Genomic DNA, 16,375 nt, shown 5'->3' with positions numbered 1-16,375 from the left:
TCAGAAAATTGCTTGAATTTCCTGACTTCAGTGTTTGTCATGAATAAAATAGTAATGCCTACAGTAACTGTAAGAATAAAATTATAGTGTTCCAGAAAAAAAAGAATAAAATTATAGTATATATAATGTGCTTAGTAATGCCTGCTGTTTATCATGCACTAAAGATAGTGATTTTAATCACAAATACATACTCTAGCCTGTTTCCTAGTTTATTTAGAACACATCTAGGTTGTATAATGGATTAGCATTGCCAAGTTTTAAAATTTCCTAAAACATTCTTTCAGGGAAAACATATAGTTTCAAGAATTACTTTTCTAAATGAAATCGTAGTTTAGGTCATATTTGATTGCTACTTAAAAAGAAATGGGAAAAAAGCATCCGTGGAAGAGTTTTGTGATATAATGGACTCAGAGGTATCTATAAACTTTTATCAAACTTTAGCAACTATTCTGAAGGTAATTTCATCAACCCACAATGGGTAGGATGATGGATTTATGCTCTGGTCAACAGCCTTGCCCTGTTTATGTTTTTAGGATAATATTCCTCATACATTTTCATCAACCTCATTTTTAGATAGAAACATACTGGAAGCCACATGTTGAAGACATTAGAGAAGGCTGAGATCTGTAAATAAAGTACTTTAATCATAGTAATTAGTGGAGTTATTAAAGATAGGTTTACTGGTACCATTCCATAGCAGCTTAAAACTGACTTGGAAAACAAATACTCTGATGCCTTTCCATTCTGGTTTCTAATGTGATTGTCAGTGTTTTCCCTTCCTTCAAATTGGCTTTTAGTCACAGAGGTGTTGTAAGTGCTAAATGGATTTGTTTAGTAGTCAGATAATGTCACAGTCACACCTTTCAAAAGCAATTTGTCATAAATGATTTTTTAGCCATGGCTTTTATTAGGAGGTCTGCTTTGCCAGGCAATGTAATTAGTAAGCTTGTCAAGGCCTGGTGCAGGCACCATTAATACAATGTAGAATCCAACAATGACTTTTAGCCATTTTACATAGGTAAATATAAGATTAGATCATTTTCCCGTATTTTGTATCTGTTATAAATGTGCTTATCTTAATGAGTACTGAAATGAAACAGAACTGAAGTCATAATGGCTCTGTGTGTATATATATATATATATATATATATGTCTTATTTTTAATATTAACACAAACTCCATTGTCCCTCAGAATGATACCTCCTACGAGCAAAACTTTTCTTGTCAATAACCTGGCTGCTGGAACTATGTATGACTTGTGTGTCTTGGCAATATATGATGATGGCATCACTTCCCTCACTGCCACCAGAGTCGTGGGTTGCATCCAGTTTACGACGGAACAGGATTATGTGCGATGCCATTTCATGCAGTCCCAGTTTTTGGGAGGCACCATGATCATTATTATTGGTGGAATAATTGTAGCATCTGTGCTCGTTTTCATCATCATTCTAATGATCCGGTATAAGGTTTGTAACAATAATGGGCAACACAAGGTCACCAAGGTCAGCAATGTCTACTCTCAAACTAATGGGGCTCAGATACAAGGCTGCAGTGTGACGCTGCCCCAGTCCATGTCCAAACAAGCTGTGGGACATGAAGAGAATGCCCAGTGTTGTAAAGTTGCCAATGACAATGTGATACAATCTTCAGAAACTTGTTCAAGTCAGGACTCCTCTACCACTACCTCTGCTTTGCCTCCTACCTGGACTTCAAATGCTTCTGTGTCCCAAAAGCAGAAAAGAAAGACTGGCACAAAGCCAAGTGCTGAACCACAGAATGAAGCGGTCACAAATATTGAGTCCCAAAACACTAACAGGAACAACTCCACTGCATTGCAGTTAGCTAGTCGACCTCCTGATTCTGTCACAGAGGGGCCCACATCTAAAAGAGCACACTCAAAGCCAAGTAAGTTTCTCACTTTGCCTGCTGAGAGATCCAGAGCGAGGCACAGGTACTCCCTGAATGGAGAATTAAAGGAATACTATTGTTATATTAACTCACTGAACATATGTGGACGGTCTAAAAGAAGCATGTCTATGAATGCGATGTTAATTCAATCCAACAGTTCTGATGGGCATAGTGGAAAAGCAACTCTTTCCGATTCTGAGTGGATATTGGAAAGCACTGTGTAACCTATTATTTCTTTTTAATGAAGAAATTACTTTGAAAACTCATATAAGAAATTGGAATTTGAAATTCCAGTTTTGTTTCTCTGATACATGCCTCATAGAGCCAAGGTGTATAAACCTTCTAGGTATAGTTTAATATATGAAGGTGTCATATATAAAATGGTCTGGGGATAAAAACATGACATAGCAGCAGTGCCTCTTCCCATTCTAGGGCTGGCTTCCAGGTTCTACAATAGCAAAATGCGAAATAAAGTTTCTCACCAGGTAAAAATGTCTTGCATAAATCATGCTATTTCCTCCAGTCTTAAAAAGGACCACCTAAACTGATGAGTATTTTTCAGTGAGTATATTGCATATTTTCTTTCAAGGACCGTAGTGTTTGTTTTCAGGCAGATATCAAAAAGGACAACTCTGTGTTCTTATGGTATTTAAAATGAAATATTCAGTAAGTATATCCAGACAGTGTTAAAATAAGTACCCTTCTAAACAACTTTCTTGGTTCAGGTGCCTTAATGGATTTATGGTAGTTCTCATTCATGACTTAGCTTCTTTGATGGGAAGCAAAAGAATATTCAAGTGATTTTGCACTTATCAAAAAAAAAAAAAAAAGAAAAAGAAAATCTAGTTCGGTTTTAGTCACAGGTCAGAATTTTATAAGCTGCTACCTGCTACCCTGGGCATGTGAGGGTGTTTTCATTCATTCAGTATACAGTTGCAGAATGAATGAATGTTATATTTTTCTTTATGGAAATTAAAAAGGGAGACAGAAATACAAGACATTATCAAAGGGATGTTTATTTTTATCACTAAATAAAATGAAAAGAATACTTCTAGTGGGATTCTTACTACGTTTATAAGCAATATAAAGTCATTGCTCATTAACCAGGTAGTGATTTCATTTTTCCCTTCTGCCTATAATTCTCAGTTGGAATGTTTCTTTGTTAGACTGAATGCGTTTATTTTAACCAAAACCTGTGATGAAATTTAATTAGAAATCATTCAGCTTAGTGATAATCTATTATAAATTTTTTAAAATTTAGTCAGACAATAGTATTGCTCTTTGATATATGGCATTCTTGGACATCCACTGAAATCGAGGTATATAGATAAATGTTCCTATGTACTTATTGAAAATCTTATATGGCAACTTGATGGTGTTTTATTAAAGACTGGTAAATGGGGGTTAACATTAGGGCATTCTTTGGTGTTTGGGGAGGGATGTTGAAAATAAGCTTCCAGTGAGAATCTTGTACACACAAAAAATTTAGCCATAATATAATAAGGTATGTACTTTATATATATAACATACTCCATGGGAGTAAGTTTTAGTATATATGCTGCCAAAGCAAGCACATGGGAGTAAGTTAAACACACAGTAAGTTTGTTATTATCTTAAAGATCACTTGAAATATCATTAAAACACAGATAAGGAATGGTAGTCATTAGTTTAATTTTTTTCTACTAGAGGCATATATAAACATTTCAGTTAATTTTAACTTTACAGAGACACATCTTATATACACTTTTATGATGATATTCAGAAGCAGGTAAAATTAAAGCAGTTAGAGATTATTTTCCATGCCAGTCTTGAAACAAATGATCTAATGGGCTAATGTTATCTTAGATTCATAAATGCCTTCTCTGCCCTGGTTCCTTTTCTGAAGTTTGCCTTTCACAGGTCAAATGTATAGTTCTCTTGAGGAATAAATGAGATTACACGTGTGGTCATGTTTTGTAAAATCAAAAGCATTACACAGAGTAAAATGTATCTTCAACATTTTCTGTGATAATGCTCTAGTCCCGATTAAACATTTCTAGTTAACATCAATTACTTAATTCTTCAAAAGGTGCTGATGCAAAAGCATATTGCTTTTCCCTTTCCTAGTTTTTACCTATATAGTATTAAAAAGTCCCAAATGTAGAACTGCTTTTGAGATTTAAATAGATGAATCCCCAGAGAAAAAAACCTCTGGCCTTATGAAGATTGTGGTCAAGGGGGCTCTGAAATCATGCATAAAGGACAAATTCAGCACATCTGCACCAAGCTGCACTGATCAGCTTATTTTATGTTTTCTACGTGCCTGTATTTTTAAAAATCAATTTTCTGCTTGTTTCAAATGAAATTTTAATTGAATATCTTTTATTTTTATAAAAATTTAGAACTCTATAATATCTAATAATGTGTAATTTATTCTGTTTGACTAAAGTCATTAAACCCATTTAAATTTGTATTAGTTTTATAAGGCTGTTTTCAGGGTATATTAACCAAATGCATGAACACTTGTTTTTAGAAGTGATAAGAAGGCTTATGTTTCTGTCTTTAAAAAGTTTATATTTTGAGAAATCAACAAAAGATTGTCCTATAGAGAGGATCAAATGTTTTTGTTTTTGTTTACAACTATATGAGAAACTTTTTGCTCAGGGCAGTTTCAATGTGAAGTGATGGAAAAGTAAATCTGTGGGGAAGCTGAGGGTTATTACAGGTACCTGGTATAAAACATAAAATCTGAAACACAGCAATTACTCAAATCAATGAATGAATGGATAGATAAATAAATAAATGAATGGGGCCAGGGAGGAAGGTACAGTAATAAGTATTTTGATTATATGAAGTTGATTTGTGATCCAGCTATTTTATTACTATCAGCAAGAAATTCTCTTATTGTTTTTCTTTCTGTTGTTTCTTGCATTTCCCATTTAACCAGCTATGTACATGTGATCCAAAGTATATGGTTTGCAGTTGCTGATTATGTATAGGTTTTATATATATATATATATATATATATATATATATATATATATATATATATTGTTTTTTGCTTCCATGTCTTAAATTACTTTTTTCTTTATTTGTAGTCATTCTACACTATGGTTTCAATTATTAAATAGGACAACTAACAAATAATATATTTACAGATATTTGCTCCAAACATTTTTTTAATTATATGTCTTCCTGTGTTACTTTTTGTTGCTTTTGGATAATTGTCCCCTGATTTGAAAATGTTCCAATTATTATTAAAGTAATAATAGTTTTTATTTAATGTATGTAGTATCTGAGCATCATAAAGGGATAATGAAGCATCCAAAGCTGCCTTAGAATCCTAAGAGGAAACAAAGTTCGGTTTGATAAATACTATTTATTTTTACTCTACAAATAGAATGAAGCAGAGTCACATTAAGTAAATAATTTAAATTAAATACATAACACCCTCACTGTGGCCAATTTATTTCCTAATTTTTTTTAAAAAACCATTAAATGTAGTTAGGTTGGGGTAAGCTATTTTAAGCTTTCAGACTGTTGATTTTAGCTGTTATATAGATATATTTTACTAAAAATGTAGAATATAGGTTATAGAACTATTATAAACCATTTATAGACATAATAAGTCTATTATCTGAGTGATTCATACTTTTCCATAAGAATTTGAGAAATTAAAAGAAAATTAAATGTGTTCCATTTATCTACAGGGATCTCTTTTTATCTTTCCTTGAGAAGTATTTTCTACTTCACTTTAAAGCACTCAGAAAGTACTTACTTCCAAACTAAATTTTAACTCTTTTATTTGCTTGTATTATTGAATGGAAACTAAATACTTCATTCTTAAAGGTAACAAACTAGAGCAATTATCACAAGATCCACAACAATTGTGTCTTAGTTCTGAAACTTTCCTATTTTCCTGTTATTCACAATAAGAACTTAACAACAATCTTTAAATGTCAATGGTTTAAAAAAATGCTGAAAACATAGAGTATCTTGTTGTACATAGAATTGCAAAGGTAAATGCATTTTTTTCAAGGACTGCAGATTTGAATGCATTTTCTTATTGGTATGACAAAATTCCACTTCTATTTTATGATGCTAAGAAAGCAGTGTTCATTTATAATAGATAGAATGAAGACTGTCTATTCTCTTTCCCTTGCTCAGTCAACGCTTGTGTTTCAGGAAGCATCCATTCTTCTTCCTTAACACTGAATGTGGATGCTTTTGTCTGAGTGTTGGTGGTGTTTGGAGAAAAGACTTCAGCACAGAGGTGGGCTGGATGGGAAATGGAGATTTCTCTTATCCTCCTCAGTTATGATGATAATTATCACCATCATTATCATCATTATATAGTCATTATTTACCTTATAATGTTTGTGAGTAAAGTGTTTTGGGGGTGAAATGTATGGATAAGAAATACCTTGTTTTAAAGTTTCATAGAGAAAAGAGAAAAATAACCAGAATGAATAATTGGAATTTTGTGATAGTTTCAGAGCTCTTTCTTTCCAGATTGTTCAGTTCCTTTCCTCCCGTGCTAGATAAATGCATGCTATAAACAAATACACTTAGTTTTGTAAAGTTTGGGGGAGGAGATTGTTTGTTTGCTTTCCACAACAAAAACAATAATTCTTGTAGTAATACAGAAGATCACTTAATATAGAAAGAATGGTAAAAGTATTTCTGTGATCAGAGTCATCCAAAAAATGTGATATTGTTGAAGTGTGGGGCACAGAAAGTAGCAGTTTTTACCTAGGACTCTATTTAAGTATGAAATCACCATGTTAAATAATGTCAACGCATTTGCAATTTTATCAAATATTACAAGTAGTCAATGTAACAAATAGTGTATCACTGTCTTCTGATTTTGTCAGCTATTTCTCAAAGCTGAAATTTAGGATCTAAAGTTACCATTGATAAAATACATACACAGTATATACTTATGTACCTATATATGTAATACATAGATATACTAATATGTATGCTTATCAAATTAATCAGTTAAAATTAGAATTTGGTATCCTGCAACATAGATTGTAATTAATGTAACAAAATCATATTTAAATGGGCTGGTTACTAGGGAACTTCTCCCAGAACAACTGTACAGACTATACCTCTTATTTGTAAGATTACAGTGGGATATTAACTCTCCAGTAGAAATTTATTTTTCTGAACTTCCTAATGATAGTGATCTCTACAACTTGTCTAATTTCATACACCCTTTTCAAATAGATAACTGTTATGTTCATGAATTTTAAAAACTAAAAATTATTTTTTCAAATACATTCAGGGAAAGTCATGAAGTCCTTTTCATTTTGTGTTTGGAAGTGGATATACATTTGATCTTGGTTGAAACATGAACTAGATAGATACTGTGATTCTGCTCAGAGTATGTCCAATAAATTATTGAAATAATATGAAGGGCTTATGAAATATACTGTGTTGGCTCTACCATAATGTAATTTCCTAACCATTTTTTTCTGTATAATATGAACATGTCTTATTATTGCTTTCATGTAAAACCTGATCTCCAGAGGCCATTACAAATTTTTATGAGTATTTACGCAGGAGGTTCTATAAAAAAGTATTTTGTACTTTTCTCATCACACTTACCTGCAAACCAGAGAATAACTTTTTTCTAATTTTTTTTCTTATCGTGTCACTTCTGAAGGACTAGGAGTATTTGCTTAAGAGGATGTATCAGAAAGAAATAGAATGTGTGCTATGGAGGGTTATATAATGGTCTTAAACATTTATAGCCCACTGGAACATACATAAGGACATTTAAAGGCAAAATGGTTGCATATAGAACATTAGTGTTTTAATGAGGATAAATGGGTACTTCATACCCATTATTATTATTTGGAGGGCTATTGAATAATGATCGTTGTAAATGATGATTGAATACTCTGCCTGTTGAACATGGTGAAGCTATTTCCTATTTTGGATTCTCTTGTCCATGGTTCCATGTTAATCATATACAACTCTGTAGTTGAAATATTAACATTGATAGTCAATGCGAGGAAATGAGTAGAAGCCTGATTCTCTTCTTGAACTCTTTCAAGAAAAGTGCATTCAATAATAATTATTACTCTTTTAGCAACTAAGATTTTATACCGTTATAATATCATATATCAGGAAGTAGCCATAGACAACTACAAAATATTTACGAAAATCAATTGCAATTAGCCCAAGAACAGGTAAGTTAAAAAAAAAAGTCTAGATAATTCTTTGTTAAGAGAAATCTTATCAAGATTTCACTGAGAAGTGTTTTAGGGTCTGTTTCTTTTAAAAATGGAATTTGTGTATTTGTTTATGACACTGAGAATTTTATTCCCAGATGCTTTGCTGACTAATGTTGACCAGATTGTCCAGGAAACACAGGTGAGATTTTTGTTACCTGTCTCATAATTCAGCACTTAAGTGGCTATTTTTTTATAATAAATTTTTAGATTTTTTGCAAGCTTCTGTAACTTGCCAAAACTTTGTGTTAAAGCTTGTTCAGTGCTCAGTGGTACAAACTGTAGTTCAGTTTGGTTAAATAACATTCCAGTTACTAAATTTAGACATGTTTCTGGTTAACTGAACATTTCTGACTCATACTGTAAGAATAAGGGGAATACTAATGTGACTTTGGAGTCACTCTTATACCCATGCACAATATAATGTGCATTTTTCCAAATATTTCCCAACGTGAAGACAGTAGCTTGTTAATAATGTATTCACTTCTATCCTTGACCTCCACATCCTAATAGGAGCTGAAATGATACATTATACCTCCCTGGAAGTAAAGGAACAGAAGTGTTTCAGTGTTATCCAAAATGAATGAAGCCATTATAAAATGAAGCAAAAGACTACACATGAAATATTCATGTTATTCCTTTTGTCAGCAACTGATTACTCTTCTTTTTTTTTTCCTTTCTGGAAGTTTCAAATGAGTATTTGATTCCTGCATTTTAATTGGATCAGAAAGTGTGTTTCCAGAGCAGAATAGCACTTTAGCAATCTGTTCAAACAGCTGGAAGCATCAGCCATTTGCTTAAGGTTTGGCACAGAAAAAATATTCTGCTTTTTAAAGTTCTAAAAAAGGCCACTGATTTATTTTTTAGTGGTAAAAATAAGGTCTCTTTTTTTTTTAACATTTTGTATTTAAAAGATAATAACTTGAACAATCATTCAGGGTTTCCCCTAATGAATTCCACTCCCAAATTAAACTTAGTGTCTTTCATGCATCATATCTTTGACTTCAGGATCTCAATCCCACGTTGCAAAAAAATAAACAGATGGCTCACTAGAAACAATCAATAGCCCAGTGTCTGGCACATACTTTGTGTTCTGTTTTGTGTGTAGAACTGACCTGCATGAGGCTGCATTGTTTCATCACCACCCAGTGATTCCCTTTCTCACTCTGAACTTCTCTCTGTTTCCTTCTCTCTCCTTCTGCCTTCTTTCCTCTCTCTCTCTCTCTCTAATTTCTAAAAGTTCATTTATCATGTAATTCTGGGCCTCTAGCTCTTCTGAAAGTGAGTAGCTTTAGAAAGGCATTAGAAAGTAAATGGTTAATCTATAAGAAGCACAGTTCAGAACGCACCGTTTTATCAAGAATTAGAAGCAGGAGAGTCAATCTAAGGCATTTTTCAATTATTAATTAAAGTATCCTGAGACTTCAGTGTAGCTACTATTGGTGCTTGGTAAATGATTTCTGCCTTCATAGGCCTGTCATTTCCACAGCTGTCAATGCAACCAGTGAAGCCCCTTCCAAGAGAGAGGGCCCCCTAGTCTTGTGGCCGCTCCCACTGCCCTAGTACTTTGCCTGCGAGAGAATGGAGTGAGGAAGAGCTGGCAGAGATTTCTTGTGCTCACAAATTCCTGGCTCTATTTTAGGAGGAAGAAGGGATATACATTTTTATCCTAACTTTACTTTTTTAAAGATTGTATTTATTTATTTGACAGAGAGAGCGAGCACAAGCAGGAGGAGTGGGATGCAGAGGGAGAGGGAGAAGCAGGCTCCCTGCTCAGTTCCTATGTGGGGCTCAATCCCAGGAGCCTAGGATCCTGACCTGAGCCGAAGGCAGACGCTCACCAATTGAGCCACCCAGGCGCCCCTTATTTTAAGTTTGTATTTCCTGCAGGATGGTAACAAATGTTGTTTACTACCCAAAGGCAAAACATATTTTCCAAAATTTTGAACACTGCCCATTGCATTAAATTGAAATTAAAATGCTACCTATGCATACATACAGTAAAAGTAAGAAAAATTTGTGGCACTGGGGTGGCTCAGTCAGTTAAGCATCCTACTACTGGTTTTGGCTCTGGTCATGATCTCAGGGTCTTTGGATGGAGCCCCGCCTCACAGGGAATTTGCCTGTCCCTCTCCATTCCTCTCTGGCCCTTCCCCTGCTCTCTCTCTCTCTCTCTCTCTCTCTCAAATAAATAAATAAATAAATAAATAAATAAAACAAATTTCAAAAAGTAAGCAAAAAACAAACACAGAACATCTTACAACGCATTTTTGTTTTTAATATAAAAAATGTTTCCATGGCAATATTATTAAATTAATTGTGCCATAGTCCTTAATATAACATTAAACTCTAATGGGAAGATACACAGAAGACAGAGGGTTTCCTTCGATCAGTGGCGTAGGTGTTCCTCATACTGATGTATCTACTAAGATTATTTTTTTCCTAAGGATGAAGAATTAATACATTTATTTATTTTCCATTAGCCAGAATATGCCATATGCCAATTTTTTTTCCTTAAGATCTTTCGTAAATGTGAATAGATTGAACTTAAAATATTTAATATATCATATATGATCCTTTTATAATAAAATTATAAAATCCTAATCACAGATGAATTCAGAGCAAAGACAAGAGGAATCATTGATAAAACTGGTGGTAATTACATGTAAACTGGCACTTACAAATAAGTTCAAATCTTAAGTTCAAAAAGATTGTTATACTTAAAATAAACCCGGTAAAATAATTGACATGCCATGTTTATAAGTTAAAATATGAACAAATGACTAGTTGAATTTTTTTTATTTATTAGAGAAGGGCAGGGATCCCTGGGTGGCGCAGCGGTTTGGCGCCTGCCTTTGGCCCAGGGCGCGATCCTGGAGACCCGGGATCGAGTCCCACATCGGGCTCCCGGTGCATGGAGCCTGCTTCTCCCTCTGCCTGTGTCTCTGCCTCTCTCTCTCTCTCTCTGTGGGACTATCATAAATAAATAAAAATTAAAAAAAAATTATTAGAGAAGGGCAGAGGAACAGGGAGAGAATCTTAAGCAGACTCCACGATGAGCACAGAGCCTGACAGGACCTCTGTCTCACAACCCTAAGAATATGATCTAAATCAAAATTAAGAGTTCGACACTTAACCAACAGAGCCACCTAGCTGCCCCTGACTAGTTGCATTTATACCAAAAGTGCCTCAAGTAAAGTTTCTTAAAAAGTATTTGTTATATTCAGACCAACAAAATATGTGTACTGTGTGTGCGTAAGTATGCTCAAGAAATATCCCTTATTCTGCAATCGCTTGCACTAGCCTTTAAGATAGTAGCTTCCTGATTCTAATAAACTGACTTCCGATTATATCTGTTTAGTATCAATTAAGGTATTTAACAAATTTAAACTTCGTCATAAAATCTCTGCTACAGGTGCAATAACCATAAAAAGAGAACTTCTTTTAGAGAAACAATTAAGGTATAAATGAATAAAAGTAAGCTGATTAGAAAGAAACAGCAACATTTAACACAGGATTAGGAAAAAACATGAAATAAGAGCTAAACAGCAAAGCAAATGTTTCTTTCTAATATTATCTTTCTAATATTATTTCCTAGTAAAAATGATCATAAAATATTTGGTTCTAGAGCTTTAGTGGGGTTTTTTCTATGATATTCCCTTCAAGTGAAATTGTTAAAAATAAGAGCGATAGAATAGGCACATATGCACATATGTAGAAAACTTTTAACTTTTTTATAATAACTAAAGCTCATTTTTGACATTTACTTGACCATCACAGTAAATCAAAAAACTAGCATCCTAGTATCAGCAATGACTTTCAGAATCATTTTCTTCTTTTTTAGATATCCTAATTATACAAGATAAAAAACATTCATAGTTCTTAATTGCATTCAGAGTAGGGCACTAACATTTTCCCACAATCCATTCAACATCGGGACATTTTTTCTTCTTTTAATATTGGGGTAGTTTTAATTTCCTCTTCTCTTTGTAGTACTGTTAATAAGACTGTCTGCCCACAGTATTTTGCAGGATACCCTTTCACTTTTAAGTAAGGACCATTATCAAAACATCCTGAACCTATCTCAAATTCATTATTTTTAGTTATTGAAACATTTTAGCATAATTATTATAGTCTTTTTTTTCCTTTGTGATCTCTTATAATTTTGTGTTCATATTTAGATCTTTATGGAATCATTGTAAGAGTTTGTCCTTTGATAAGTAAAGTAAATTTGTTATTTTCAGTATCCTACATTCTAAGTTTTTATTCAGCTTCATATTATGTCATAGTTTCAATAATAGTATCTTCAGGGCAGGCAAATTCAAACCATAATTTCTAAAGCTGATTGCTAATTGTCTAATCTTTGAAATTAGCAGCTTTTATAAAAGCCATACAAAAAAAAAAGCCATAATCCCATAGTTTGTTAATGATTTTTTTATGTAATGTGGAAATGAATCAAAAACTCTTTAAAATATGTAAGCTTATGCAATCATTAACTTGATTTTTTTTTAATTTATGAGAGAGCTAGAAAGAACATGAGCAGAGAGAGGGGCAAAGGGAGCAGATTCCTGCTGAGGAGGGAGCCCGACCTGAGCTGAAGGCAGATGCTCAGCTGACTGAGCCACCTAGTGCCCCTCGTTAACGATATTAAAATAGGTTTTTATTCAGGAAAAATTTATTATTTCTAAAATCAAAGTAGTTATACTGTCCACTATATTTTTCTTCTATGTGTATTTAATCTTTTCTATATATTATTGTTTCCTGAAACTTGAAGTTTGGTATAATACACTATCTTTTTTTTATCAAAAGGAACATATTATTGGAAATGCAAACAGAAATAAACCATTATAATCCAATCTCACCAAAGATCAGCTATGCTTTGAACCCAGTAGATAGGAATTTAGATATACCTCGTCTTTTAAGGTGATTTTGTGACTTTTTCTTAGAACACTCCAGGTAAAGAATGATAGTGAGATCTGTAGTTCAGTCATTTCCAAGGTAATTATTTTTTTATAAATAGGTTACACATCTATTATCTATTAACAGTTTTCAAACATTGTATAAACCTTTTGTTCAATAATTTTTAAAAACTATTGTTTGTACCAAAAATAACTTCAACTATTCAGATGAAATATTCCCCCTCAGCTTTTTAAAATATTTTATTTTTAGGTAACCTCTACACCCAATGTGGGACTCAAACCCAGAATCTGAGATCAAGTGTCACACACTCTACTTACTGTGCAAGCCAACTCGTAAATATAGTTCCTTTTTTTTAAATTTTTTTAATATAGTTTCTTTTAATGGGAAGAGACAAAAATGATTTCTTCAAATTTATGAAATCATATATTTCTCAAAATTTTTTTTCATCTCTATTCAAGATAGAATTTATAGACATATCTTAAGTCTATGATGCTGAGAATCCACATTAGAAGAAGAGTATTTTTACCGTTTGATATTTAAAAATTTTAAATGGTTTTTATATCATTTAATTCAAAATCATATTAACTATGGAATACCTTTCTTGTGAGTTATTGTCGGTTTACACATTTATTTGTTCTGTGGGTGAGGAGCTAATTTATGAAGAGGAATAATAGTCTTCACTGATGTTTAATGTATAATTAATTTTTAAAAATTTCATTATGATACCAAATTCCCAACAGACTATATTTAGAAGTTAGAGATCACTTAGATTTTAGATATGATGAGCAAATTTAGTCTAATATGTTCAAAGTTTTAAAAACCACTATGATTATTTGTTAAAATTTAAATGGCATGCATTAATGAATAAAATCATTACTTTTTTCTTAACTTGAGAATATAAATGTGAAAAACAAAGCAAGGGAAAATGCCATTCCACAATTTGGCTTTGACGCACATAACTATTTAGGCTTAATGCACTTAGGTTCCTTTTTAAAATGAAATCCTTTCATACATTCACAATTTGAAATTACTAAGCAACATTTTAAAAGCCTATGTGCATGTCTAGATAGTTTTTAGGTGTGTATTTTGTATTTTATAGCAATAAACCTCTGCCTGGGTGCTTATAGTTCAGTGACTCTAAATTACTAGCACAATGATCTTATTGCCTATGTATTTTCTCTTTGTTTCTTTTTCTTTTTCTTTTTCTTTTTCTTTCTTTCTTTCTTTCTTTCTTTCTTTCTTTCTTTCTTTCTTTCTTTCTTCTTTCTTCTTTCTTTCTTCCTTTCTTTCTTTTCTTTCTTTTTTTTTTCCTTCCATTTCAGAGGCTGGAGTTAATCTGAAGAGCACTACTTTCTCTCCTGAAAAAAGTTGCCACTGATATTTTTACTGGATAAAATTTAAAAAATGTTTCAATTCACAAAGGCTAATTGTTGAACTGGTGTCCTAGAAGAAATTGTCCACTGGAGCTGAAGCAGAAGTCTCTGATGCTGGTGGAACTGGCTCTTTCAGACCAGACCATGGTTCATCCCCTTTTAAAGCCAAATTTTTTTTTTCGTCTGGCCTACAAGTTTTTTGTTTTTTGTTTTTTGTTTGTTTGTTTGTTTGTTTTTTTTAAAGAAGGAAACAGAAAAGCCGACATTGGCATCGAGTTCTGTATCAATCCATGTTACATTGCCATCCATGATTTAAGACTGTAGAATCTTGAATAATCTATATCACTTTAACAAATAAATGTTTTACTATGACAGAATTTGTACAGTGCCTGATTTGTGGAAATATCAATTACTTCAAGTATGAATGGTGAAATAATGACTATAAGAACTAATAATACTATTTTACATTTATGTAATGCAAACCTTAAGGAATCAACTTTGCTTTATAATGCTGGAACTATTTCTGCCATTACCGAAGTGCACCCACATCTGTGGGAGAGCAGTGCAGCTATTTTAAAAGCTTTATAGCAATTTTGTGGCTCAGTGTAAGATAGAAAGTGATGAGGGATCTCATCACTTCAGAACTTCAGAAAGCATCAAAGTGGGTATATATATGGTAATTAGTCCAAATCCATTGCTTTTCTGGAGAGCCAGAATGAAGAGGTTTTAATAATTTTAGGCCTTCTATTTTATTGTAAGTGCCCATTTTATTAATTTTGCACAATTCCAGGATAAATAAGGAAGAACAGACATCTGATTTAATACCAGCATAAATAGGAGTAAGAAATCTTTTGTGGCTAATAAATGTTAATACAACCATAGTTAGTATCCAAGCTTCACATTTAAGTCTGGCCCTGGTAACAAGCAGGCCTGAGTTCTAGATCTGAACATATTTGGCCAGTTACCCACTCTTCCATATTTTCACAGGAGAAATATTGTAAAATTTGAAAATGTATGTAAACTTACCTCTGTACTTGGTGTAAACAATAAGTTTAAGTTAAAAATAGTATCAGCATTGCCATTGGCAATTAAATTCAGATTCTGTAAAACATTAGAGATTTTATTTCTGTTCCTTTACAATTCTGTTAGATCATTAAAAGCAGTATGTAGTTTAATTTTTTTTTTAAAGCTAGGAAACTGTCTTTTAAGAAATTCAGCTTATATGTTAGCCATTCCATGTCTTTTAGACTATTATAAATATCCAACCATCCCAAAGAGAGTTTATAGAATGTTAGCCTTTAGATGGCACTTGGAATCTGCTCAGAGCCTAACTAAACAATTTAAAGAGTATCACACACACACACACACACACACACACACACACACTCAACTTCCAGACACACAATCACACGATGCATGCTTGAAACAGAAGAAACAATTTTGAGTTGAAATGTAGTTAATTTGTGACTCTGAGCAAATGGCTTCATTCTCTGTTTCCTGACAACTCTAATGTCCTAGAGCCATCTGTGTGTGTGTGTGTGTGTGTACGTGTATATATGCATGGATAAATGTTTATGGTGACAAAGATTCAACTTGAGCAGTGCATCTGCAGATCTATTCTTGTTGTATACAACTTTTCTCCTCAAATATAAAGTGTCAGGAACACAAACGACTTTCCTGGATCTCAGTGCAGAGTGTAACTTTTTAAAGTCTGGGGAAAACCTGCTAACTTTTCGTTAAGAACATTCTCCTGTTTTATTTCTTCCACTCCCTTGGGCCTGATTCTTTTCTGTTTTGAAATTTTTCTTGATGATAATGTGGCCTGACATCTTCACCTCTTTAGGATGTTCACACTATTGTGTTACAAGGAACATAATTTTTCATGTAATTCTAGTGTGTTAGAATTAAGATTACACCTAATCATTTCAAATCTTCACTGTGCATCCCCTAAAT

The 16,375-nt window shown here is 32.9% G+C and overlaps 1 protein-coding gene across 1 annotated transcript in view; it reads left to right on the top strand.

Annotated features, from left to right (window-relative positions):
• Nucleotides 1–14,774, top strand: part of LRFN5 (leucine rich repeat and fibronectin type III domain containing 5) — a 122,538-nt gene extending 107,764 nt beyond the window's left edge. The window contains exons 3-5 of the mRNA XM_055309278.1: nt 1,193–1,905; nt 8,228–8,271; nt 14,372–14,774. Of these exons, the coding sequence (XP_055165253.1) occupies nt 1,193–1,905; nt 8,228–8,271; nt 14,372–14,389 (775 nt within the window). The 3' untranslated portion in view covers nt 14,390–14,774. The remainder of the gene's footprint in view (nt 1–1,192; nt 1,906–8,227; nt 8,272–14,371) is intronic.
• The last annotated feature ends 1,601 nt before the right edge of the window (nt 14,775–16,375 follow it).

The sequence above is a fragment of the Nyctereutes procyonoides genome, unplaced genomic scaffold (genome assembly GCF_905146905.1).
Source record: "Nyctereutes procyonoides isolate TBG_1078 unplaced genomic scaffold, NYPRO_anot_genome, whole genome shotgun sequence".
Lineage (NCBI taxonomy): Eukaryota > Metazoa > Chordata > Mammalia > Carnivora > Canidae > Nyctereutes > Nyctereutes procyonoides.
Note: the sequence above shows the minus strand (reverse complement) of the source record. Positions and strands in the feature narration are given on the sequence as shown.